General features: G+C 37.0%; 1 protein-coding gene across 1 annotated transcript; it reads right to left on the minus strand.

The window, feature by feature from the left end:
* Positions 1-9,338: 9,338 nt before the first annotated feature.
* On the minus strand, positions 9,339-13,568 carry LOC108681702 (gastrula zinc finger protein XlCGF57.1). The gene is made up of 4 exons (XM_018170763.2): positions 13,324-13,568; positions 12,961-13,100; positions 12,316-12,420; positions 9,339-11,575 (listed from the first exon to the last, which is right to left on the minus strand). Exons 1-4 carry the CDS (start codon positions 13,436-13,438, stop codon positions 10,064-10,066), a joined length of 1,872 nt encoding a protein of 623 aa, XP_018026252.1. The 5' UTR covers positions 13,439-13,568; the 3' UTR covers positions 9,339-10,063.
* Between the last annotated feature and the right edge of the window lie 13,173 nt (positions 13,569-26,741).

Consider the following 26,741-nt stretch of genomic DNA (forward strand, 5'->3'; position numbering starts at 1 on the left):
GTGCCTTTATGCTCAGCCAGGGTGCAGAAAGTGGGTTAATATCACAAGATCTTTGGTGATGCATCAGCAGCAAAACTTACGCCTTCATAAGATCTTGCCACACATTTGGATTGAAATTATTGCATTTTAGATATTTGCCAGTCTTTGGCCAACAATTTAGAAAATAGTTGAAAATCCCAAAGACTGCAAGCGCACATAGCAAAGTTTCTGGTACGTTGGATGGATCAGGATGCAGTGAAGCTTATCCTGAAATCAGTTGCAATAAGTGTACTTGTTCCAGTGCATGGAGATGGAGATAACATCAAAATATACTTTGATATACTATCAAAGTTGTTAGCAGCATTTTCTTTTTAAAAATTACCTGGCAATGTATCTTGAAAATGGCTGGCAAGGTTTTGGGCTAAAAATCTATATCTTGGCAACGCAGCTTGCAAATTCTGCAGCCTGGGCTGGCACCAGGCTGAGTCCAGGATTGGAATTTTCCTACTCATTCCTGAAATTTTGTGGTTATGGCATGATAAATTTGTAATACACTTGGAAACAAGGGCAGTTCCAGAAATAGCAGGAAAGCTCTAATCATGGCCCTAAATGGAGATGTTTTCCACACTTGGCCACCAGCTAAATGACAAAATGTAGACTGTTCCATGTGAAAAAACAAGAGAAAATTTTATTTTAACAACTGAAATACATTTCTAGCCTACTCATTATGGAGGGAGTAGGGACTAGGCAAACATTTTTGCAGCTGGTCTTCCATCACAATGTTAGTGAGTAGTGACCACTCACTCACTCAGCATGAGCATAGTGACAAAGCATAGAGTTTTTTAGAGTTTAGACTCTCCCTCAAGTTAATTTTTGAGTCCTATAAGTAGACCAGTAAAGTGTCATGGATACCAGCAATCCAGCATTATCATACTCAAGAAATTGGTTTAAATCTTGAGTTAGCCTATTGAGGAAATAAAAAAATGAACTGATTCCAAAAAAAGCTCTGGTTTGACACTATGGCCCACTGACCAGATGAATTCAGCATTATCATACATAAGAAATTTGTTACAATATTTAGTAGACAGGGAAATTAAAAATGAATTGATTCTAAAAAATCTCTTCTTTGCCCCTATGATTTTTAGCTTTTTAAATAAACAATGTTTTTTATAACATTAGCTTTATACATATTTTGCAAGATGTAAACTTTAGAACTACTTTAAATTTAGTTTAGAACATAAATTTTCAAAGCTCAAATGCTCAAATCATATAGTCATATATATACCTTTACCTAGTAGGTACATAAAAGCTACATCACTGCTACATGATATGATGATAGAAACAGCTGAGGCAGTCAGCAGCAGGATGGCATTCTAAAATTTACAGTTCATATATTATTTTCGCTACACCTAGACCAGTTATTCGATACGTACAACATTATTAGAGGCAAAAAAATAAACTTCTTATAGGCTTAAACACGTATAGGTAAAGGTATAAAAAGTTTCTATAAAGTAATCACTTCACTTGGAAATGTTGCATGTCTGCAGGGCAGCTTGCACTCAACAATTAAAATTATAAAAAGTACTAGTTCGTTAAAGATTTGTCTCTTAATGTGACAGCAAAGAACTTTTCCATGATGCACACAATAAACACGCAATTCATGGGAGCGAGACTACATTGAACAACACCAAAAGCAGGCTCCTGGCATGCAACTAACAGAAACGAATGACGATCGCAGATGCGGCAGCACGAGGCATAACGTTCATATGCTCAATGCAAGAGAATGATTAATTATGATATTTTAGATAGAGGTTTGAAATATTTTCGGAAGCCTAAAATGTGAACAAATTATTTCGTTACTCTGACATGGTTGATTTCAAAATAAATATTTTAATGCGAATTCATGAGAAGCAATTAAAATATATTGAATGATGTTCATTAATATCTATAGGTGGAAGTAAACAATTACAAATCGATTTATTATCCTTTAAATAAGAATCTTTGCATTGAAACATCTTTATGATGTGTCTACCACAATATTTGTACAATAGTATGGGTATCAAGAGTCAAAGCCATTAACCAATCATTAAATGGCCGCAAATATGTAGCATCTTTCTACCTATTAGGCTATTACGATCAATAGAACCTAAATAAACTCTGTTTATCAAAAGGACAAAAAGCTTATATCAAGCTTACGTGGTAGTAACGGAGTCCAACTAATCATTCGTATACTTAGTGCAAGAGAATGAATAATTATGTAGTTTATGATCAAACGAACGAAAACTTATGATCAAACAAACAATAACTTCTGATCAAACGAATGAAAACTTCTGATCAAACGAACGAAAACACACTTTTTGAAGATAATTCTGAAATCAAAACGTCTATTGAATTCTAATATGGATCTTTAATTTTAGCATCGTATTTCCAAAAATCAAGTATTGCATTTCTTTTAATTGAAAAACATTCTTTTACATCAAAAACAACGAATTTTCGCTTACAGCTTCTATGATGATTGACGAATGACGAATTTGATGGTCTCACTCATATAACATCAGGAACGCCAGCAGTCAGTTGTAGTAGAGACCTCCGAGCGTCTACATATCTAAACTACGCTCCGGCCCCCGATAAGCTTCTCTATCGAGCAGGCCGTATCTATCCCTCATATCGTACTGTAACTCTTAGTGCCTACTGTATTAACCATTTAGTGAATAAACTATTCTGTACTCATTGTTTCACACCTGCTATAGCCAAGAACATTCAAGAGACCTAGAGCCCTCAGGTCATATTAAATTATTTATATACCGGTACTCTAATCAGAGATTGACAATAATTAATTAAACCCGATCCACGCTGAAAAGTGGACCTGGGACAGTGGCGCCCGATAGCTGCGCTAACAGGGTGATTGTATAAATGAGTGATACAGACAGTGAAAGCCAAAAAAGTACTAGGCCTAAATCTAGCCACACGAAACGCATGCCAAAACGATACAGTGACAGTGAGTTTGACAAAAGTGTGAGACCGAAAAGCGAGAAGATGGATGTTCGTGCAAACAGCAGCCTGCTCCAACTTCTGATTCGGCTTCGCCTGCATCAGCATCAGCGACTACGCCTGCAACGACGATTTCAACGGTGCCGCACAGACAAGCAGTTATGTACGTACCTAGTCCTTAGGAGATACCCAAATTTTGTGGCAATGTGCTCGATGGAGAGCCACCAGCAGCGGTGGGAACCCCTGAGACGGACGTTCAAGCGTGGATATCGCTACTTGAAGCTCATTTTCGTTCAACGGGACTGTCAGATGATGAGGGAAAAATCACACAACTAGTGCAGCACACCAATAAAAAATTGGGAGATGCTCGCGCTTTTGTACAAAAATTTATAAGTGATGACTGTGAAGGTGTCACTTATGAGGAGGTCAAAGACGATCTGCTAAAGACATACTCAAGTGTCGGCACTATCTCTTTTGTAGACGCAGCGAGAGACTTCGTTGAGGTTACACAATCCGCGAAAGGTGGAAAGAATAATGTAACCAACAATATCTGCGCACTGCGTGACGCTTCGCTTAAACTAGCAAAAACCTTCGTGGAACGACCAAGTTACAACGAAGAGGCAGAGAAAAGAAAGGCTTCATTTCTCTTGGCTGAATTCGCCTTTGCCATGGGCTCAAGCCTAGTATTTTCGAAACGTGTAGTGACAGAGACCTTGCTCAAACGCAAAGAAAACCTGAGTTTACTGAGCGCGTATCAATGTCTCACGCATCACGCACACACATCCGAGAAAGATGTGTATCGCAAAACTACAACAACATCAACCCACAAACTTCACTTCGGCAAGACAGCAACATCTACTGAAGCAGAAACCGCAAACGGATCTGGATTCAAACACCGTGGAAATAGGCGTCGAGGCCGCGGTAAAAGAGGAGCAGCGTCGAGTGGACGTGGCAACTCATCCCATAGGGAGGGTCAACCGCCACAAGCTAGCTACACTCCGAACGCAAGAGGCAGACGTCACAACTACACTGGCCGTGGAAATTGCTCCTCACGACCGGAAGTTGAGTACTCTAATAATGGAAACCATATTAGAAATAATACTGATTCTAAACCTGCAGGAAGTCAGACAAAAATGTCTAATAATATTGCAATAACTGACGTCATAAATAAATGCATGTGTTCTAATCATAAGATTAAACCTAAGCATTGTTCATGTTTTAAACATGTTGAGCGGTCAGAATCTGCGACTGAGTTCCTTGCGTCAGCTGAGAGCACTAGTATTGTAGAACACGGAAGTTCTGCGAGAAAAATGCTCACCGCTGATGTGAGTAAATTAGGCAGAATAAAGGAACTGACGAGTTCTGTTACAACGCAAAAAAAGACTCATCCTAAGGAGAGTCCGACTATTAATCCTGTAAGGTTAGAATCAAGAATTGAACATTTCAGTTCTAATTCTGACCCCGCTCTCATTGATGTATTCTCTAATAATATTGCTGATAGCAGTCATGTGAATGATATTTCCAATGTCGCAGATACTGATTGTACTGCTGCTCTTAATTCTCCTGCTAGTGATCTTGCAAAGTTAAACAATGTTGCTCATGAATGAGAAACATGTTCGCTTTCTGTTGTAAACGAGGTGCAAACTTGTCTCGATTTATACGATGAACATGGTAATAGCGACGAAGTTTGCATACCAATCGTAAAACTCCTTGTCAACAATAGCGAGATAGAAAGTTTTTTGGACACCGGTAGTAACATTACACTTATTAAAATTAGTGCGGTTAGTGAACACGTTCACATCAAACCGTCTAACGTTACCGCTCTCTCCGCTACGGGTGATGAAATCGTTGTTAAAGGTGAAACTGAACTGAAAGTCCAGTTACCCAATGGGAAAATTATTAAATTAAACGCGCTTGTTGTCGAAGACAAAAGTAGTTTTCCATGTAAAATCCTGATCGGAACTGATCTGCTTGTCAAATCAAAGGCGATCATCGACTTTAGGAATAATAAAGTCGTATTTAAACTGCATTCTACCATAGATAACGAAGACAACGTTTCTAACTGTACGGGTAGAGTTGCAGACATCGACGTGAATCATGACGTTCACGCGCAAGTACAGACCGACAGTTGTGACAAACGCACACACACACCAGACGGCGAGACGCCAGTTGCGATGCCTGAGAGTGTGCATGATGCCTCGACCTTGCTCTCCGAGCTCACAGTCACTGAAAACAATGACAGCAAAATCGACCTGACTCGACTCGATAACCAGCTCGATCGAAAAATTTACTTACACGCAAATGCTGAAACAGTCATTCATGCCTGTAGTAATGTTGTCATGACAGTTAACTGTCGTAAAATTCCCGATGGCACATATTGTGTTAACAAAAATGCCATCAATAAAATATTAGTAGCATCTGCTCTTGTGAATGTTAAAGAAGGTAAATGTGCTATAATGTTGCTCAATCCTTCGAATAAAAACTTCATTGTAAAACTTAAATCATTGAATTGTAATGTATTCATGATATATATCATTGTACTCTTATGCTTTATCTATGTATAATATGTGTAATGGGCTAATTGTAAACCCCGTCTCAATGATTTGACTAAAATCGTCAATTTGACTGACAATTGTCCAATTCAAGTAAAGTAACGTAATTATACAATATCAATCTGAAATGATCCACTCAACCAGAGTTCAATTAAAATATCTGGGAAAAAGACTTTTACATTGTTTTCTACTATGTAAACTAATGCCTATGTTTATTTTCTTTCTCTCTCTAAAACTTTCTTGGCACGAGACATGAAGAAAGAAGTTCATCAGAAGCCAGAAGACTGAAGATGAACTCCATAATAATTAAGGGATGTTTCCTAGTTGCTAACCTTGCTATTAGTAGTAACTTTATAGTAGTTTGCTACTACTATTAGTACTAACTTTGCTTGCTATGCTATCTGCTAATGTCAGTTGACTTAGCTGGAATGTAATAATGTAAGTCGTTTAGAACCTTGTTCCTAAAATTTTAATGTAATGTATATTGTTAACGTTCCCTGCTCAGTATTATTGGAACGAGGACGCTCCCAGTTGTAAGGGGGGAGTGGGGACGTGTCCAGGATTCACGCATCGTCACCTTCAGTGACTATCCCAATATCGTACGTCTTGTCGTACGTGGTTTACGTTACGACGCGGGCGGACCCACATAGCTCTTCAAGCACATCAGGAATGCCAGCAGTCAGTTGTAGTAGAGACCTCGGAGCGTCTACATATCTAAACTACGCTCCGGCCCCCGATAAGCTTCTCTATCGAGCAGGCCATATCTATCCCTCATATCGTACTGTAACTCTTAGTGCCTACTGTATTAACCATTTAGTGAGTAAACTATTCTGTACTCATTGTTTCACACCTGCTATAGCCAAGAACATTCAAGAGACCTAGAACCCTTAGGTCATATTAAATTATTTATATACTCTAATCAGAGATTGACAATAATTAATTAAACCCGATCCACGCTGAAAAGTGGACCTGGGACAGAAACGTCATTTCCGTTCTTACATATAAACAGGATTAAAAAAATACCTATCAAATCCATCCATTGTCACTCAATTTGTGATGTATGAATGACAGTTTTACTTTCATTCCTATGATGCTCATTTTAACCGGTTGAAGCTGTAGAATTAAATAAAATTTAAAAATTAATTAAAATTAAATTTTACTAAATCAAATTTTATTATTTAATACACTAGATGGTACATGCTGTAGAATTAAATTCTATTAGAAAAATGTTGAATTAAAAATGTGATTATATTTTTTATATTAAAAATTAATTTGTATTATTAATGCACTATATGGTACGTGCTCTATGTTTTATATAATGAAATAGTTTCCCATGTTAAACAACGAAAATTTTCTAAAAGACACAAAACGTTCGAAAACGCGTTATGGCAGATGAAATCATTCAGAATTTGAAGTGAATTTATCAAGATAAATTCAACTTAATAGGGCAAAAAATTCAAATCTGGAACGTATAAATAGGTTTTTATAATTAAAAAAAAAAACTTTCAATCATTTAAATCTCAGAATGGAATGTGAATCAAGTCTATTTATTGTGAAATCAAACGAGATTTCATACCTACTGAAATTATATGATATTAGAGCCACGATATTTCAGACAAAAATAGGACTTTTCCAGACTAGCACCCGGCCACTCAGCAGAAGAGTTGAAAACTTGCTAGCAAAGTGAAAGTCTGTAGAAGTTGCTAAAATCAATTGCAGAATGCACTACCACTGACTTGACTGAGCTGTCTGAAAGACTGAGCATAGGCTAGCACTAGGCTATAGTGACAAAGCAGAGAGTTTTTTAGACTCTCCCTCTAGTTCATTTTTGAGTCCTATAAGTAGACCAGTAAAGTATCATGGATACCAGCATTATCATACTTAAGTAATCAGTTTAAATCTTGAGTTATTGAGGAAATTAAAAATGAACTGATTCCAAAAAAGCTCTGGTTTGCCACTATGGGCCGCTAGGCAGCCTAGGCTGACTCAGCCTGACTGTAACTGTATTCTATATAGAGCAGCAGCATCGATAAAACTTCCGGCAGGCAAAGCCAAAAAAACTTTTGGGGATTGCATGAAGATAATACTAACGGAAATGAAGTTAACAGCTGCTGGTCTCTGCCTCAAAGTCGATCATAACAAGTTAACAACCGGGATCCGGCTCCACGTCATTCGCACAGGCTATTGAGACCTAACTCTCATCGCCACTCGGATTGAATGACAGTTGACGTTCCGTCCTCCCACTCCTCCGTGATATCGGAATAGCTACAAAACACTATTACATCTGCTAAAAACTCATTTAATGAAACATTCAATAATTTAGTATCACTATCGCTAAAAAAGTTCAGTTTTATGGCGCTTTTGTTCTGTCTCAGACTTGTTTTATTCTCCATGCTTACCTACGTAACATAAGGAGTGGGAAGGATAGTGATTATTATCAATGATTGACACCAGTAACTAATTTTTATGTTATTCATTTAATTTTTACATTTAAAGGAATAAACAGACAGGTATACGAATTAGTGTGTGTTGGAGACCAGCATTTATCAACTCCAAAACAACATCATATACCATTTTATGGCAGCCTAAGCAAAAAAAAAAAAAAAAAGGATCTAAATTTTGCAAGCAGGTTTCTGCCGCTGCCTATTAAACCATCCATCTGCAGATATATAAACCGACAATGCCGTTCCTTCCCTATTTACTCGCCACTCTCGAAGAGTCAGCAAACATTTTTCACCGCAGAACTGTCGAGATTGTTATTTACATCGACCAAATACATGCACGCAAACATTTAAGTAAGTGAAAATCAATGGAAAGAGACTTTTTATATCCAGAATAAATCCACATTTGGGAAAATTTTGCCCTACACCTACAGATCTTTACTTCTTGACCCACTTTATTAAGAATCTTCTTCTACAGTTCCAGATTTCAACTAATTGACCCACTTTTATAAGCTTCTCTTACACTTGCAAATCTACACTTCTTCAAGAGGCCTTTTCAAGAGTTCAGGTAAAACTGGAAACAGTGCTGACATAAAAAGACAACGAAACAACCGGCATTAGACCTTTACAGTCATCCTGATTTTTAGCGATTATTTAGGAAGAAAGAGGCTAGATTAATTATGATGATGCTTGCAGAGGAATCGTTTTCTTACTTGCTTCTCAAAGATCATTAATAGGATGAAAAATATTTGGAGCTTCTGACTTTGCCGTCTGCAGGCTACGAAATATGTTCCACTTCAAATTAATGTGCTTAAACACATCTTTCTTCAGTCCCTGATGTTGTTGTTGTCAATTTTACACAAAGAAACTAAAATCAATGCCAAAATTTTAATTTTAGAATAACGAAAATTATAACGTCACAATGTAATGGCTTTTAAATCTTAAAGTAGTTTATTTTGTCCAAGTCCACTTTTCAGCGTGGATTGGAATTAATTAATGTATTGTCAATTTCTGATTAGGACCTGAAGATTCAAGGGTCTTCTATTTGTTGGCTATAACAGGAGTGAAAGTCTAGTAATACAGAACAGTTTACTTGCTATAGACTTTACAATAGGCACTATGAGGATACAATCTCGGAGAGGGAAAGAATCGGCCTGCTCGATAGAGAAGCTTATCGACGGCCTGAGCGTAGGTTAACTGTGGACGCTCGGAGGTCTCTCCTACAACTAACTCGTGTAGAGCTATCGCGGTCCACCGCGTAGAATCGCAAGCTACGTATGACAAGACGTACGATCCTTTAAAGCGTCACTGAGGGTGACGTTTGTTAGATAATTAGTCGCTGAAGGCGACTGTCAAGCAATTGCTGACAATTTCATTTACAGTACACTTTTTTCTAGCCTGGCTCAAGTGGTCAAATTTTATTTTCAGGGTTTTAGTGAACAAATAGTATCCACTCGTTATACATGCAATAAACTAGTAATAAACTTAAACCTCATAACACACCGAACATCTGCAAGATAGATTTATGATCATCTATGGCATCTCTAGAAGCAAATGCAGGTCTCTAAGCAAGATTCATAAGTGCAAGTTCAGAGCCTGCAACCTAATTTTGAAAACAGTGGAACACAGGTTCATTGCAGTCAATCATAAATGGGGAAATTTGAAGGAAACACTACATGAAACTGTAGAAGAAACACGGATTTGAAAGAAATGTATCCCATTTTTAAATTCAAGTCACGAGGGCACAATAATCTACTAATTGAGGAATGTGTTATGAGATCTTTATCATTAAATTTATTTCTTAGATACCCTAGTACTCCTGAGTTTCTTCGTGATATAAAAATATAATTTTATAATATAATTGTAGGTGCCGCGTGAATAGGTGGGATGATAATTCCCACTGGGCGAGCTTGGTGAGGACCAAAACGTCTGTTCCTCACTGTAAAATGATGATAAATACTTTAAAAAATAGGAATTTTCAGGTTTGCTTTGTGATGCAAGAATTTTCATACTACAAGCAGCAATTGGGGGCTTCAACAATGAATGCTTACAAAGAAAGTGTTTCCTTAGAGCTGATTTAGCAACACAAGAAAGTTTACACTATGAGCAACTGACAGGGGGCTCTGTGGAATGCTTTTTTAGAATATGTCGTTTTAGATCGCTTTTAGTGATGCATAAATATTCACACTCCGAACAACTGAGAGGCTTTGCTGAAGAATGCTTGGATAAAGTATGATAATTCAGTTGCTGTTTAGTGACACAGGAAAATTCACACTCCGAGCAGCTTAAAGGCTTCACCGATGAATGCTTCACAAGAAGATGTTTTGTTAGATCGGATTTAGTGACACATGAATAATCACACTTCGGGCAGCTGAGAGGTCTCTCTGATGAATGCTTATGAAGACTGTGCACTTTTAGACTGTTTTCACTAAGGCAAGAATAGTCACACTGAGAGCATCTGAGAGGCTTAACTGAAGAATGTTTAGAAAGAATATGATAATTTAGTTGCTGTTTAGTTACACCAGAAAATTCACAATTCAAGCAGCAGAAAGGTTTTTTCAATGAATGCTTAAAAAGAATATGACGATTGATATTAGATTTGATGGCACAAGAATATTCACAATAAGTGCACATGAAAGGTTTACTCGATGAATGCTTCTGAAGGATATGCTGTTTTAGATTGCTTTTAGTGTTGCAGGAATATTCACACTTAGTGCATCTGAAAGGTTTGCTTGATGAATGCTTCTGAAGGATATGTTGTTTTAGGTTGCCTTTAGTAATGCATGAATATTCGCACTCAGAGCAACTGAAAGGTCTCTCCAATGAATGCTTGGATACAACATGATAATCTAGATGCTGTTTGGTGACACAACAATATTCACAATCTGAGCACCTGAAAGGTTTCTCAAATGCATGTTTGGAAAGAACATGAAGATTCAGGTGCCGTTTAGTGACGCAAGAATATTCACACTTTGAGCAACTATATGGCTTCATGGATGAATGCTTGGCAAATGTATGATGCTTTAGTTGTTGTTTGGTAGCACAAGAATATTCACACTCCAAGCAGCTTAGATTTTTCTCCAATGAATGTGAGGAAAGAATATGACGATTTAGCTGCAGTTTAGAAACACAAGAAAAGTCACACTTAAGGCAGCAAAGAGTTTTTTCTAATGAATGCGTGGAAAGAACATGATGCTTTAGTTGCCGCTGAGTGACACAAGAATAATCACACTTGAGACAGCAAAAAGTTTTCTGCGATGAATGCTTGGATATAATGTGATATCTGAGAAGTCGCTTTATGGAACAAACAAATTCACACTCAGAGCAACTATATCTTCTGTCTGATGAATGTTTAGCACGAATATGTTTCAAAAGTTCCTGTTGTGCACTGCAACAATATTCACAGTAGGGGCATGAGTGTATGCTTGAGGATGAAGGCTCATCTGGTAGATCCTGATGCTGTTGGGTTGCATGTTCAATCCCAGCAAATTCAGGGCGGGAAAGGACAAGTGTCGGTTTGTGTTGCTTAGAAGTGGATGCTGCAGAGATGTTGCAACTGTCAACAATGTCTTCTGGAGCTCCCTCAGGTAAAGGCAACTTTCTTTCCATGCCCTGAAGACAAAGTCAAAACAATAACTTGTGTGCTAGAAAAATACAGTTAAGTACATGATTCTAAAGTATACAATATTGGTCAAAAGATAATAAAAATATCAATACCAGTACTTGGTTACAATTATTCACATCCAGTTTAGATGCTCATACCATAAATGTAAACAGTGTGCCTCCATGCATAAAAGACAATATTGTGAGCAAGTATGAATGAGGTCATGAATAGAAAAACTCTTTAAAGACACCACAAATTAATATAAATCTAATATGAAACAGTATTCAGTGCATTCTGCTCCTATATAAATGAATCAACATATGAAGATTATACATGACCATTTTAATGTGGAATAGGTGGAACAAATATTATCTCTCAATATTATTTATAGAAAACAACCACTTTTATCCATTAACCCCAACGTATACCCTGCCCCCATTCTAGACAATTCGAATATTAAATAGTTTCCCTGTGAAAAGTTCATGGATTTGGTTTCAAATTCACCTTTATTTAAAACATGAAACTAAAGCCTCAGCAATGATTAGGTTTACTGAGTAAAACATTATTCTAAACAAATTAACATGAGCTAAACATCACAAGAAATTAGACTTGCATATTAATTATTAACAAAATTGAAAAAAAATAGTCTTCAAAATCACTGCCTGAATGCTTACATACTATTGAATGGAAATTTCTCAAAATGCACTTTAAACTCCAATATGAGATCACAATACTAAGCATGACCAACCTGCTGCAGTTCTTTAGAGACATTAACAATGTTTTGTGGGGTACATTGGCCAGGGTCCTGAGCTTCCTTCTTGCAGGGCGCACAAGATGGTGGAGGTGGTGTTTGCTGGATGCCAGAATTAGTCATGAACAATTATATCAAACTCAAAATTAATATGCTCTAGTCTTTTTTAAATACATAACTGCAAATCAGTAATAAAGCTATATAATGGAACTATAAATCAATAAATCAAATCATTCACTCTAATTTGGAAGAAACTAACTACAGGGAGGCCCAGTTGTTACAGTTCTGCTAGCCCAGAGTACAAAGACTGGCGCAGAGAGACGCGGGTTCCATGTTTGAACAGCCATACTATACAAAATATATCATTCTCAACAAAACTTCAAGTATTTATATACATTCCCTGAGCACTCTTGGAAAATCACACTTATTAGAATAGAATAGAAGTGTCGGCACTGAAGAAATAGGCCCATGGCCTGTTAATGTTAATAATGGCCTGTTAAGTTAAACTAAGAACATGAAAATTTTGCAGTACAATTAATCATGTTCTAGACCATTTGGAGAATATAAGTGTTGTAAGTTAATATACCGTATGCACTTAATTATGGTTGCTTAAATAATTTTAGTAGGTATACAGATCTTTACCTCATTTCTGAAAATGTCAATTGGTTCCTGCTTCACAGAAAAGAATTCATTCTCATCTCCAGGATCGTTCTTGATGTAAACAGATCCTATTTCAGGGAGAGGGACTGAAGATGAGTCAGTGGCATCCCTGGCCTCCCTGGCTGTATGGGTTCCAATTGAATCAACATTGTGATAATGTCAACAACAGATAGTATCTCAACATTAGCAAATGATAAACAACTTTCAACCTCATTACTGCACAAAATGCTGCCCCAACAGTTATATTTGATATATTCCAGGTGAAAAATTAATAACCTTATGATAACTATTTATTGTTTTCATATCATTGGAAGTGATAGGTCTAACCTTGAATTTGCAGCTTACCTGAAGACTTAAGCTGACCATCAAAAGCAGATCCATGAGTAAGGCTCTGCTCAGTTTTCCAACTTCCCTCCTCTAGTTTGTGTATCATAACTCTGCACTCGCGTAATCTATTCATTATAGCACTGAGGAGATTGTGCAGGGTTGAGGCCAATTGCAACTTTATTATACTGGAAAATTTTTTGAAAAATTCAATAAGAGGCAATTAGTATCTGCAAGTGAAATTATTAACAATTGGAGCATGATGCAAAGTTCTTCAATTCCTTATAGAAAAAAAAAACACATTCCAATGAATTTGGGTCAGTTTATCAAACCAGACATGCACGTGAACACTTTATTTATACCCACACAATTTTGATATCATAGAGAATTACATGGAAATAAGCCAATGCAGACTATGCAGTTTAAAAGATAACAAAGCCTTAATAAAGAAGCACCAATGAAGTTTAGTATTCTGATTTTTTACTGCTTCTCCAGAAACACTAAACTAGTTTATATATCATGGAAAATTTTGAAAGAACAGAAGAATAGAACTGCAGTGCCATCTACTTGTTACATTATCTATCCACATATGTGCATGGTATCAGTTAGTTAAAATTAATCAAGATTCCAAACAATTGAATGCCAAATGAATCTGAATGTAAAATATAAAACTGCTAATGACAAACAAATCTGAATGGCACACACACAACTTAAATGACTTTGTCAATATAGAATTGCATTAGTATTGCTTTGGAGAATCAAGTGATATTATTATTATTGCTATTAATTGAATATTACAAGGTGGCTTTTAAAAATAAGTTCCAAGGGCTGCCACTGCCAAGGGCTGAGCGAATGCAAATATGTATGGAGCGTGAAAGAGTACTTGGTGAGGAACAGAATGGTTTCAGGTGTGACAGAAGAGCAGAAGATAACATATTTGTTGTGAATGAATTGATTGAAAGAATGAAGAGAGATGGAAAGAGAGTGTACTTGGCGTTCATAGACATAGAAAAGGCATATGATAGAGTTGACAGAAAATTGTTGTGCCAGATATTGAAAAAAATTGGTATGAGTGAAAAGTATGTGAGGATAGTTGAAAGTATGTATGTGAACACTCGTGCTAAATATAGGCTTGGAGATGTGGAGACTGACTGGGTGAAGTGCGTGAGGGGTGTTCGACAAGGATGTATCCTGTCTCCACTTCTCTTCAGCCTATACACNCCTTGATTACTTCTCAACCTTAACACAAACTGTCACACCTCTTCTAGCCTCTTCTCTTTAATGTTGCTTCCACCTGGCTTGGTCTCCCTTCCTTCTTCTTACTAACAAATGAAAATGTGATGCGTGGCTGATGGCCGTTGCAAAGGCCTGACCCTGAAATTCTTTCTCTCAGAGTCACCACGCCCCAAATCCAAATCCAAATCCAGCCCACTGGCGCTGGGATTGTTTCTATGCGCGGCTAGGCAACAGAGGAAGGTGTTTGATGAAGAGTGTACAAGCTCCAGGATGGTGCATAGATAGGTCAGGGACTTGAAAAATTTCCGAACTGATGCCCATGCAGCTGCAGGGATGCCCGCTGCCACTGCCTGCCTAAACAACGCTTGCTGCCGCTGGTGTTCTGATGTGATCTTTTTTGCAACCCAGTACCCATCTTGGGCAGACTTTGAATAGCCTATATGTTCAGTCAAAATTTTGTCAATTGTGGTTTTGCTGACCTCAGGAATTTTTCTCACATCTCTCAAACTGTAATCCCTCAATCTCCAACTTTTTGATCACATCCATTGAATTAGATCAAACAGCCCACAGGAAAATAAGCCTGGCGTCGTATGGCCCAGCGTTGTCTGCCAAGTTGCCAACACGCTAAAAAATTCCACACCACCCGGATGGAGCGCGTCGAAGCCGTCCGTATCTGTCCTGTGCCGGCTGTGCGTCGAATCAGCCCACGGTCGAACAGCCACGCGTCGTACGACGATAAATTTTGGAACAGAACTATGCTATCTGGAACCTAACCCCAGATGCAGGGAGCTAAAAGTTACGTAATTTAGCGAAGCTGCGGAAGTCACTCACTTGCGGACGATAAAGTTTGGAACAGAACAATGCTTTCTGAAACCTAACCCTGGATGTTGAATGGTGACCAAAAGTGATGGTCTGGTGGTGCATGGCAGGGATGCATGCAGTTCCACTGGCGACCTGGGCTGGTTGGTCGCAGACCGTTGTCCGCAAGTTACAGTTCGCGCTAAAGTCTGGGTATGAAGTGATGATTCGATGCAACAACGTTCAGTGGTGCATAACCATTACGCTCTGGGCTATTCGCTTCAGAATGTGGTGGCGTAAAGCTCCTAATATTTAAAGCAAGATGATGTCACGGGTTGGTTACCGACGGATGGTTTAATCCGCAGCTGATTGGTGGTCATCCGGAAATATGCTAGGTGTTCCTTTCAAGGCTGATTGGTGCACAAATTTGGTGGCGCACGGATGCGTACCGGCCGTACCCTACAAATCGCCAAACAAACGTTCGAACTTCTGACTTCGACTTCGGACTACCGCCCCCTACCGCCCTCTTCTTCCTTACCGCCCCCCCAAAATCCCAAATCTTTCCACCACCCCTAGGGGGGCGATATCGCCCACTTTGGGAAACACTGATACAGTTTGCCGTATATATTTGTCAATGTCGCAGTTTGTTTTGCGATGATGCATCAATGATGTCGTTGTTTTGCAATGATGCATCAACGAACTTTGATAGCCTAGGATCAGCACTTGCCATTGTATACATCAGGGGTCTACAAACTTTTCAATGAGCGGGCCACATTATATATTTCTCATATACACGCGGGCCAAAGGAATAAAAAAAATCAGTGCCAGCAATTTTATTTACTCAAATAATAAAGTATAAACATAGAAATATTAAAACATATCTTTTTGGAAGAAATCGGGGGAAACTAAATATATGCCTGTCTTGATGCCTATCGAATGATGCTGTCGTTTTGACTTCAAAAATTCATTAAAATCCGGTTCCAGATTAGATGAGCCAGTTGTAAGAATTTATTTCGAGTTATCATCAGAAAATTTGCTCTATATTTAGATTTCATATACTTCATTTGGTATTATTGCAGATTAACTACATCCAAAAAAAGGGTGTTTTTTTTTTAATTATATGTTTTTTGGGGTGTAGATTACGAATCTGAAATCCATTTTTGGCGGTCGGCATCGGAAAACCGATTTTTTTCGCGACTTACTAACATGGGGGTTACGTAACTTACGTTACCCACTCACCTTTAGATCGGTATTATTGCAAAAAATCGGTTTTCCGATGCCGACCGCCAAAAATGGATTTCAGATTCGTAATCTACACCCCAAAAAACATATAATTAAAAAAAAAACACCCTTTTTTTTGGATGTAGTTAATCTGCAATAATACCAAATGGATTTCAGATTCGTAATCTACACCCCAAAAAACATATAATTAAAAAAAAAACACCCTTTTTTTGGATGTAGTTAATCTGCAATAATACCCTTCATTTTGGGAAATGTTTGTTTACACAAGGTATGTTGAACCAAAAATGGAACCAAAACTGCAAGCAAACTTTATCAAATTTGGAAACTGATCTGGCTGTAGGCATTTATAAAACTCAATCAGATTTCCTTCTTTACAATTATTCTTCAGTCTGTCATCTGTCCGGAGATCAATAATTTCAATTTGAAACTGAGTTAGAAGATATTCAGTATTGCAGTCAAATGGATTATGAAAGAGCTGTGCTCCTGAAACAGAAGCAGTGAAGCCCAACTCGGCCTCCATCCTCACAATATACGTACAGTTATACACAACTGATTGGTTGTAATGCACAACACATATCTACCACTACCAGTACTAGTATCTGTACGTCACACTTTCGAGAGAGAGAGGAAATCTGACTCGGGCTGAGCGCCACCAGTCAGCAGGCCCAAGCTTTGAATAATTATGCGATGCAATTCATAAAATAATTATTTATTAATTTCACGACTTCGTCCGGCGGGCCGGGTGAAATTATGGAAGATCCGGATGTGGCCCGCGGGCCATAGTTTGGAGACCCCTGGTATACATCAATGCACGTTCATGTATCATTTCTAATATTTATATTATCTAAGAGGACGATAGAGCTACTATTGAGTACCGCACCGGGTCTTCTGTGATGGAAAGATGCAGCCTCAATCATGTTTGGTTGTGGCAATTGGCTCGGCTTCTACTTAGAAATCCTGGTAAAGCTTAGACGCAGCACGCGTTTAAAGTTTCACTTCGATAAATTTATTCGGGATCTTGAGGTAGCACCTGGAAAGTAGCACTCCGATAAGTTTTCACTGCAGACAAAATGAATTTTTTGGCGTTTTCTTTTATTTAAATGCTTAGTTCATATGACAAGTTACAACGAATCCGTCATTTCCTAATCTAAAGAAGAATAATTGACTTTGCATATAAATTTAAAAACGACCCACACATTATCTGACTATGACAATTTGGAATTTTGTGCAGAATTTGTCACAAATTTTCATAAAACATCGAACGAGTATAAAAGCATTGATCAAACCTTCATTACTGCATTTCTTCTAACAGTAATTAATGCTCTGTGAGACCGACTGAGGAAAGTCTAATTCTCAGCTCAGATTTTTTTTGTAGAAAGCCGTAGACTGATTTTCGGATAGATAAAACATAGAATAAATTTTCATATAAATGCATTACCTAAATATTGATCGAAAAGAGGGCTAAATAGTTTCCAAGCTGAGTAAAATGATTGGATGTGCTATACTGATTTTTTAAAATGTGTTCTTAATTCATGTAAGGAAATGAGCACTTTTTGCCCTCATGTGATGGTGCCCTCATTTTGATGGTGACTTCAAATCTTAATTCCGCACCAAAGGATGGTCAACTCAGACGTCGTCCACCGCATGTAGATTGGGTCTCTATAAACAAAATTAGCGGAGCCTCACATACACGACATACATACGACATTCACCAGATGCAAACGATCAGTCACATGCAGGCTATATCAATCATACAGATAATTTTTTCGTCACAAGAAAACGATCACTTATTCGCCACATGCGACCGATAACTTGTTCGCCACATGCACACGATTAATTATTCGCCGCCACATACGATTAATTATTCGCCACGGGCAAGCGATCACTTATTCGTCACGTGCACATGATTAGTTATTCGCCATATATTTACGATCGTCTATTCACCTCTTGCAAACGATCAATTCAACGCAATCGATCAATTATTCGTCAACTATTCGCCAATCAATCAACTATTCGCCACATAAAACGTACACGTACAACGATCATTTATCCGTCACTCAGGAACGACAGCAAAAATGCACCGGGAAAAACTGGTAACCCAGTCTACCTTTCTTACAAGTTTAACTTTGATTACACATGTCTGAAAAAATCTGAAAATTGTTTTTATTTCTAAAAGGGTGACTGTTTTTTTTGGGTGACTGTGTTCATTTTGGGTCACGATAAGTTCATTTAATGCCTTGAAAGGGCATTAATTTGAATTGAACTATCATTTTACATTTAATTAAATGTCTATAGCACCTCAATTCCCACCACAATATCTACGATTTTTTTTATAATTTTTAACGACGTCAATATTTTAAGCTTTCCGTTTCCATGTTATGCGATTTATAAAGCATGGAAGTGCACATCCAGCACTAGTACTAGTGGGTATCAAAATTTGTTAGAAACAAGAAAATAGCTAAATATTTTTAATCATAAAGTGTTAGACAATAATTTACTATCGACGTGTCAAGTTTTCATGGAATAAAATCACGCAGGAAAACAGCGAATAACATCACCATTGCCTGCCTACTATTTATTAGCGTGAAGTTTTTACGGGAAAATTATAACAGACGTATTTCCATTCTTTTGATTTTGCCGCTGTTAAAATGTATTTTTTCGAACGACATTGCCAATCATTATTCATTTAAATTGAGTCCCCACAATCATTAGACGTCGACTCAACGTCATTAAAGACAGTGCAACTTAGTCAACCAGCAATCGACGATGTTACAGCGTAAGTGGCGCTGTGGAACGGATCTGCCTAACTGGAGCGCTCCTCTTGTACAGACCGAGGAAGAATTTTGTAAAGAAGAAATTGAGGGTTTCAAATTAACGAATTTAGCAAGGCAACTTTGATACTGTTTACATTTTACTTGCTATTTTTGGTTTAGAATAATAAACTGATAAAATATGAGCCATTAAATTATACGTTTAAAAATTAATTTTTAAAGACAACACTTCTAAAAAATCCAGTGTCTTCAATGTAAAACATGTTCAATGAATTTCTAATTTTAATTTCGAATATTAAAAAAATATTTTTTTAAATTATTTTATTACATAAAAGAAATATAATATTTTCAAGAAATTTTGACATAAACTTCTATCACGTAAGTAGAATTGTTACATCTGACTTGATAAAAATATATTTTTTAAATGAAAGGAAGTAAATAAAAAAAACATACCACCATAACCATCTGACAAAATGAGATCAGCACATTACCTGCCTTTTGCGTTTAGTTTTTAGCGCATTTTCTCATTTATGGAAAAAATGCACTATTGTTCTCGCCATGTCCGTCCGTCCGTCTGTCCGTCTGTCTGTCTGTCCGTTCGTGACTTTACGTTTTCATCGACGAGAAAATGCGCTCTCTGTCACTCACTGCAGTGAGTATTGAGTTATATTTTTTTTTGCTTGCGTTTCGAACGTGTATGCTTTGTAGGCCTCCACATCTGCCCTCTTCGATCCACGGTCAATGATGCTCCTAAAGCGCGGCTCATCATCAATGGTGCAGAGCAGCACAGCGTCCAGGATGTGGTCCATGCTGCCCTTCCCTGTCTTGTACGCAGCCTCCAGGTCTGCTAACTCTTTCTCTAACCCTGATGAAGATTAACATCATATTCGATGCAAATTGTTATGTTCTAATTTCTATTCACAAAAAGACATAGGCTGTACATAAGAGTGGAGCATTTTGAAGTTTTGGAGTTCAACGGATGCAGTATTACGGATGTTATACTGCAAAATGTTAGACCTCAAAGTTGATTCCTTCATGACTAGACGGTCGTTTAAATTTTCAAAAATATGTATAACAGCATATGTAAGAAAATTGCCCTAAAAATGCAGCTAAGATTTTTAGAGGTTGCAATAAGCAAAAATCATCATAAAAATGTCTTTAGAATATATGTTCCAAGTGTAAAAGCTTTGTATATCATCTACTAATTATAGAATAATAAGAAAATTTTAAGAACGAACGCACCACCTGCTGCCTGATACTACTCAAATTGTGATCGTCTATTGGATATTAACATTTTTAAGAAGTCAAAAAGAATAAAAGTCGTGGCACACGGGAAGTTAATTTTCTCACAATTTTTAAAGTTGCATTCATAGGAAGAGTAAAAGAGAAAACATTGAAACACATGTAAAATTCAAAAAATTTCTCTTAAGATTTCTAGTTGTACAGCAACGGGTAATCCTATTTTAATAAGCTAGAGTATAATGAGTTCTTACCCACATATTTTTTCTCAAAGTTAATAATGTCTTCTGTAGTGACTTTTTTGATCAGTGAGCGCCAGTACTGCTGGCAAGCTTTGCAGTCTCCTGAACTTTCTTCATCCACTTCTCCTGTGAATATGAATGAAAGCTTTTATTGTAGTGCGGCATCCTACTGTTGCACCTTCAGTGCTGAAACATTAACGGTGCTGATTAATGGGTCTGTTATTTAGTTTCCATTACTGGAGTTTCCACGCAACGCATGGATGTCTAACATTTGTCCCAACTTGCTCATCTTCATTTAACATTTTACAACGGTTTTCGAAAACAGATGCACTAATGTAAAATCTAAGAAAAATTATAAATTATTATACAATTCCACTTACCTCACTAATATTTAAATGAAAATATTCAAAGATTAATTAGGAAATATTCAAGATAAAGGGCATGTCCCTTACCAGACAGTGCAGGCACCGTGCTGCCACACCAGTCGCGTGCCATAAACAAAGCCACAAGTTTTGATCCACCTAGGCCTTACCTACTTCCACCTAGGCCTTACCTACTTCCACCTCGGCCTTACCTACTTCAAACCTGTCTCTTATACACATCTAGATGTGTATAAGAGACAGCCGCAGCTTCACTTCATCGCGCTTCACCTACCGCAGCTTCACTTCATCGCGCTTCACCTACCGCAGCTTCACTTCATCGCGCTTCACCTGCCGCAGCTTCACTTCATCGCGCTTCACCTACCGCAGCTTCACTTCATCGCGCTTCACCTACCGCAGCTTCACTTCATCGCGCTTCACCTACCGCAGCTTCACTTCATCGCGTGTACGCAAGCAATGTTATGAGAAAAAAATTCGTGTATTGTCGTGGTTTCGCGGGCTTCCGAAGAAATCGATCTGCAAGTTTTCAAATAAATCCACTTAAAGTTATATAAAAGCATAAGTATTTAAAACTTATAATAGATTTAATTTACAAACACATAAAACAATTGAAACTATACGTATAAGTAGAATTATTAGGTAACTTATTTTGCTTAAAGTACGTTTGGGATATAAAGCTATAAATTAATCATTTGGCGCACCTACCATACATATACATTATCTATTATTAGTAATAATGAATAAGTTCGAATTAACTGTCGATGATCTATTACTTGGCTTACCAATAAAGACTAATCGAACGGCTGCATGTTTCAGATCGAATTAATTCGAAACTGCTTCTGTATTCACGGCGAAACAAACACCAACGATGAAAATTATAAAGCATGTGAATGTCATACGTACATTTAATCACTATTGCATGATATTTTCAACTCACTATGTTCTCACTATTATAAAATTGATATTTCGGCTAGAAACAATGTTATTATATGTGTTAATTTAAAACATTCTTGTAAACTGTAAACTTTCTACTACACGCTCAACGCACAGACTTCTCTCAGTGTAGTTTAGTGATTAACTTGGCTAACAATGGAGCTTGAATTCAGTTTCTTAATATGTGATGAGATAGAACAACTTGCCACAGGAATAGTGAAATTCAATATTACTATTACCCATCATATACAAGCAGCTTTCACGAATAATTACTTTCATGCGCTTCGCATTTTGTTTATGCAATCAAAATATTGTTTTAAACTAAATTTTTTCCGTAATAGTTTCCAATAATATCTCTAGCTTTATCATCTATAAAACAATAAACCAATCCTCATTACTTCGCCCAATCATGCCCCTCTTGCCTCCGTAACCCAGTCTATCCACTAGCTAATTTCTTGCGTAATTTGCTCAGATCAGGAAAGAGAAGTGTTGCCGGTGTCTATGTAAAATGACCAGTAATTCTTGCTCTGAAGTGAACGGTTCCAGTATTTGAATTAACATTACTTTATCTATTATCATCAGCAGATTAACGTGTTGTGATAGTGTGCTTTTGTATGGAGGACTGTGAGAGTGTGGAAGTTTGCTTCCTGCTGACACACTGTTTTTTTTTCAATTCAAATTCCAGTATTTCTCCTGATTTAACACAGATGCGTTAAGTGGTGAATGGATGACAATGCAGTGTTTCACGGCGAAAAAAAGGCCCCAGAATGAAATTAATGCTAATATTGCCTACATATACCGACTACTTTGTACAGCTCAGTCACATTTGATGTCGTTGCCCGAAAATGGCATGGGTCATGTGGAAAATATAATTTGGAGTCGAGTGCAATGTTACTAAAACTTTTTTGTTCCACGCAGAGAGAATTAATGTAGCAAACTTGCATGTTAGCAGTACGCATATGAGGAGTCAATAAGTCTGCTAGTGCTAATCTGAATTACATACCGCTCACTACCAGCGTTAGCAATTATATTAAATAAGAATTACAGTTAAGCACTAAATTCTCAAAACTTAATAGTCTCAATCGATTTTTCAATAAATGTATAGTATTCTCAATAATTTTTCATGCATGGACGTAAAAGTGTATGCTAGCAGAACTTTAGTTATCTTACCTAAAAAATTATACCACGAGTAAATGAATCAAAAATCTTAACACCTAAACACATAAACCACATTAAATAAAGCAAACGACGCGCCTGACTTTTAACTTCATAGCATTGTTTTGTAAAACTAAAACAACCTTTCAGTTCATATTCAGTTTAAATATATTATTCATTAGTGTCACCGATCAATGAATTCTATAGGCTTATATTTGGACCTTGATTATCTTCAAAGTTTTGTCGAATGAACAGAAAATGGCCCTTTTAATGAACTCGAATGCATTTCACCTGGTGAAAATAGCGTAATTACTCAAAAGTGCTTCAACTTTTTGTTAAATAATAAGTAGAGCTACTAGGTCTTTAAATTCTAATATTAATGGAAATAGTTACTGCATCCCTGGATTAATGGTAACATTAAAATAGTCATCAAATCTGCGGAACTCTAAAATCGCTATCGGAACATTGCACAGCTCTGCGCGTCCATGACGAGCAGTGCAAAGTTACGGTGTCCGATAGAGATTATAGAGTTCTAGCTTTCACGACCGGTGTCTCTGACCTCCGAATTTAGAATCCCTGTATATTTTTAAACAGAAACATAGCAAGTTTAAATGCAGCCGTCAGCTCCTATCCCCTTGATATTGCAAATAGATAGGCCTGCCAGCTCAAGTGTATTTATTTTTTCTTTTGTCAGTTTAGAATTTTATCTTCAATGTGAATTTTAGTTTTCTAATTGATTCTGCTTGTCTTAAAGGTATTGAACTTTTGAACTAACGATGGAGCTGGACTCCGAAACGTTCTCATTCTTAAGAAATGGTAAACTTTTGGCGGTTTTCTTTGCTTTTTAAATTCTTGACAAATTTGCGATTTAAGCAATCAAGTGATTTTAATACGAATATCATTTAATAAAATTTCTGTATCCATCTTATTTTCAAGAGTGTAACCATCAGAGTAGGGCGTTATGGATGTGTATTTCGGTTATCGAAGGCTTCAACATGCACGTTGATGTGTCGGCTTCGCGCTGTTGATTTCAATTCAAATCAGGACTGTGCAGTGTAATTTAAGGCAATAAATTCGGAGTAGAAGGGGAAATGATTTTTTCATAGCGCCGAAACTGCTCAACTAAAAGCGATAATTACTGGCAAATTTTCAAACATATCGGCGACAATTTCCTTTATATATCTAAGCAGAATCAGATTGCGTTTGAAATTAGCTATTGGATTAAAAGGGACCATATAGTCAAAATAAGCAAGCTAGGCAAAGGAAACTACAATCAGTTTATCGATTCACTCAAGATAACGTACAAAATATCATTCATATCTAATACGACAGAGATTTAATTTCGAAATATATTTTAATTTCATTAACAGACAATAAAGCGTTTGAAAATTATTTATTGTGGAAGACATTTCAAGCTGCTAGTTATATGATGCTTAGGAAAAGAAACATGCACCAAAATAAGTACCATAGATCGAGTAGCTTAATCTATAATCACAAATATAGGAATTGCGCAAAAATCTTTAAACGAAGCAAACTATATGTGATAGATTTTGAATTCATTTAATAATAAACCTATAAATGCATCAACAATTGACGCGTTAGAAAAAAAAGAAATTGTATTTATGTTCAATGCTTATTAATTACTTGACTTTCATAAACCTATTTATTTACATTTAATACTTTAGCTGAAATAGTGAATACAAGTAATAAATATGTTCGAGCAAGTTGGATTCGAAATTAAATCTTCCTTGTAAACACACGTGGCATTAGTTATTGCGTAACAGTAAATTGGGACCAATTAGAAATAAGTGATGGAAGCAGTCGGTACTTGTTGATAGAAGACTTACGATGATAAGATAAAGGTTTGTATTGAAGAGCTTCATTACGATGAACAATTGTTCACTGATTACTACCATAATTAGAATAGAATAAATATTTTTTTCGATGCCGAAAGTGTCATGAAATGGCCAGTCCACTATTTTGAACATTAGAGATTTTGGTGTCGAAGAACAAGTGTAGGCCATTTATTATCTCTGTTAAAATAAATTCGTAATTCATCAACATATATATTAAAAACTCACACAATGCCATATAAACAAATAAAAGAACGGAATCAAAGGCGATAAAAACCTTATGGTCCTGGATCTTGGTAATCTTGGTACTTGTTTGGGACGTAGCAGTCCCAGGCCACGATGGATCGCCGCCTCTGATTATCGTTCATCCGCCCTCATTTGGGCCACCTGATGCACGATGCTGTTGCTTGCTTCTCACCGCTGGTAGTGTTGCAGGGGAGGTCGATCTGGAATTGTGCCCAGGAAAATGTCCAGTTGTCTCTTGAATAATGTTTGAGTCTCGAACAAACAATCATCAAGTGAAGGAGAAAGTCAAGCAACTATAACAGTGATTATTCGAAGCACCATAGCTGTCCCGTTTGAAACACGAGATTACTCTTATGAGGGAAATTTTATGTGCCTTGCCGATAGCAACATCTGCTTTATGCTGTCGTCAGAAGATTTTACGAAATAAATCTAGTTGACGCTGAACTAGCCCCCACCTAACATTATCGTAAATTTTATAACAATTATTGATCCTGTGGGTTTCAAAGCTTGCCTATTTTTAGAAACAACCGTGTTCATTAATAGTGAAATATCTGTAAATTTTGGCTATTTTAGTATTGACTCCTGTACATGAGCTCCTTGCAGTTTTAAAAATATATACCGCCAAATTTTGGAGGCTGTCACTCCACCTACGAGAGAAGAGCTAATTTAATCAAAGTGTGCGGCACAAAATTTCACTTCTGAATATCTTAACTTCCTCTCCACTATTGACATTCAACAGGACATTCAACAGAAGTTAATTTGATTTTAGACCGCTATTTTTGTCTTAGTTCAGTTTCAAGAGACCTTCAAAATTGTTGTCATCTCATAGTTTCTCGCGTGTTGAATCAGTGCTTCTAGAACTCTTTTTGTCACTCCTCATCTTGAGAGTTTTGGTTCCTGAATCTGTTCTGTACTCGTGCCTCCTGAAAATTTTATATTATATCTTTATCACACATCACATCAATACCAGCTACCCATCATTTTATTTTATTGACCAGGCATAACGAAAAACTTGCAAATTTTTGTCGCTTTGTTTCCTCAAACAATGCCAATAATATATATATGGCCAATTTTAAAGTGTCATCCGATGCGTGCACACTGGGTGCATCGTTACGATTTTTTCTGGCTGCACCATAACGATCGCGATTTTTTATTTCACGCTGAACCGTTCCTTTTGAAGATGAATCCACAAACTATGGTACTCGGTATCACTGGTGCAACGATATTATGGACGGCACTCGAACACTTTCGGAGCATGTATGAATTTACGTTTACTTTTTTAATATATGTTTACGTTCTTAAAAAAATATTTCGTCAGAATATCAGAATGCTATAAAGTCTTCG

Source organism: Hyalella azteca, unplaced genomic scaffold (assembly GCF_000764305.2).
Source record: "Hyalella azteca isolate HAZT.00-mixed unplaced genomic scaffold, Hazt_2.0.2 contig16387, whole genome shotgun sequence".
Lineage (NCBI taxonomy): Eukaryota > Metazoa > Arthropoda > Malacostraca > Amphipoda > Hyalellidae > Hyalella > Hyalella azteca.

What these genes read in the sequence shown, in the direction of transcription:
- LOC108681702 (XM_018170763.2), bottom strand. Translation starts at nt 13,438, where the DNA reads ATGAATAGATTACGCGAGTGCAGAGTTATGATACACAAACTAGAGGAG. An exon ending in TTGACATTTTCAGAAATGAG is followed by an intron (nt 12,421 to 12,960) that starts GTAAAGATCTGT and finishes TCTGGCATCCAG; the next exon opens with CAAACACCACCTCCACCATC. An exon ending in TCTCTAAAGAACTGCAGCAG is followed by an intron (nt 11,576 to 12,315) that starts GTTGGTCATGCT and finishes CTTTGTCTTCAG; the next exon opens with GGCATGGAAAGAAAGTTGCC.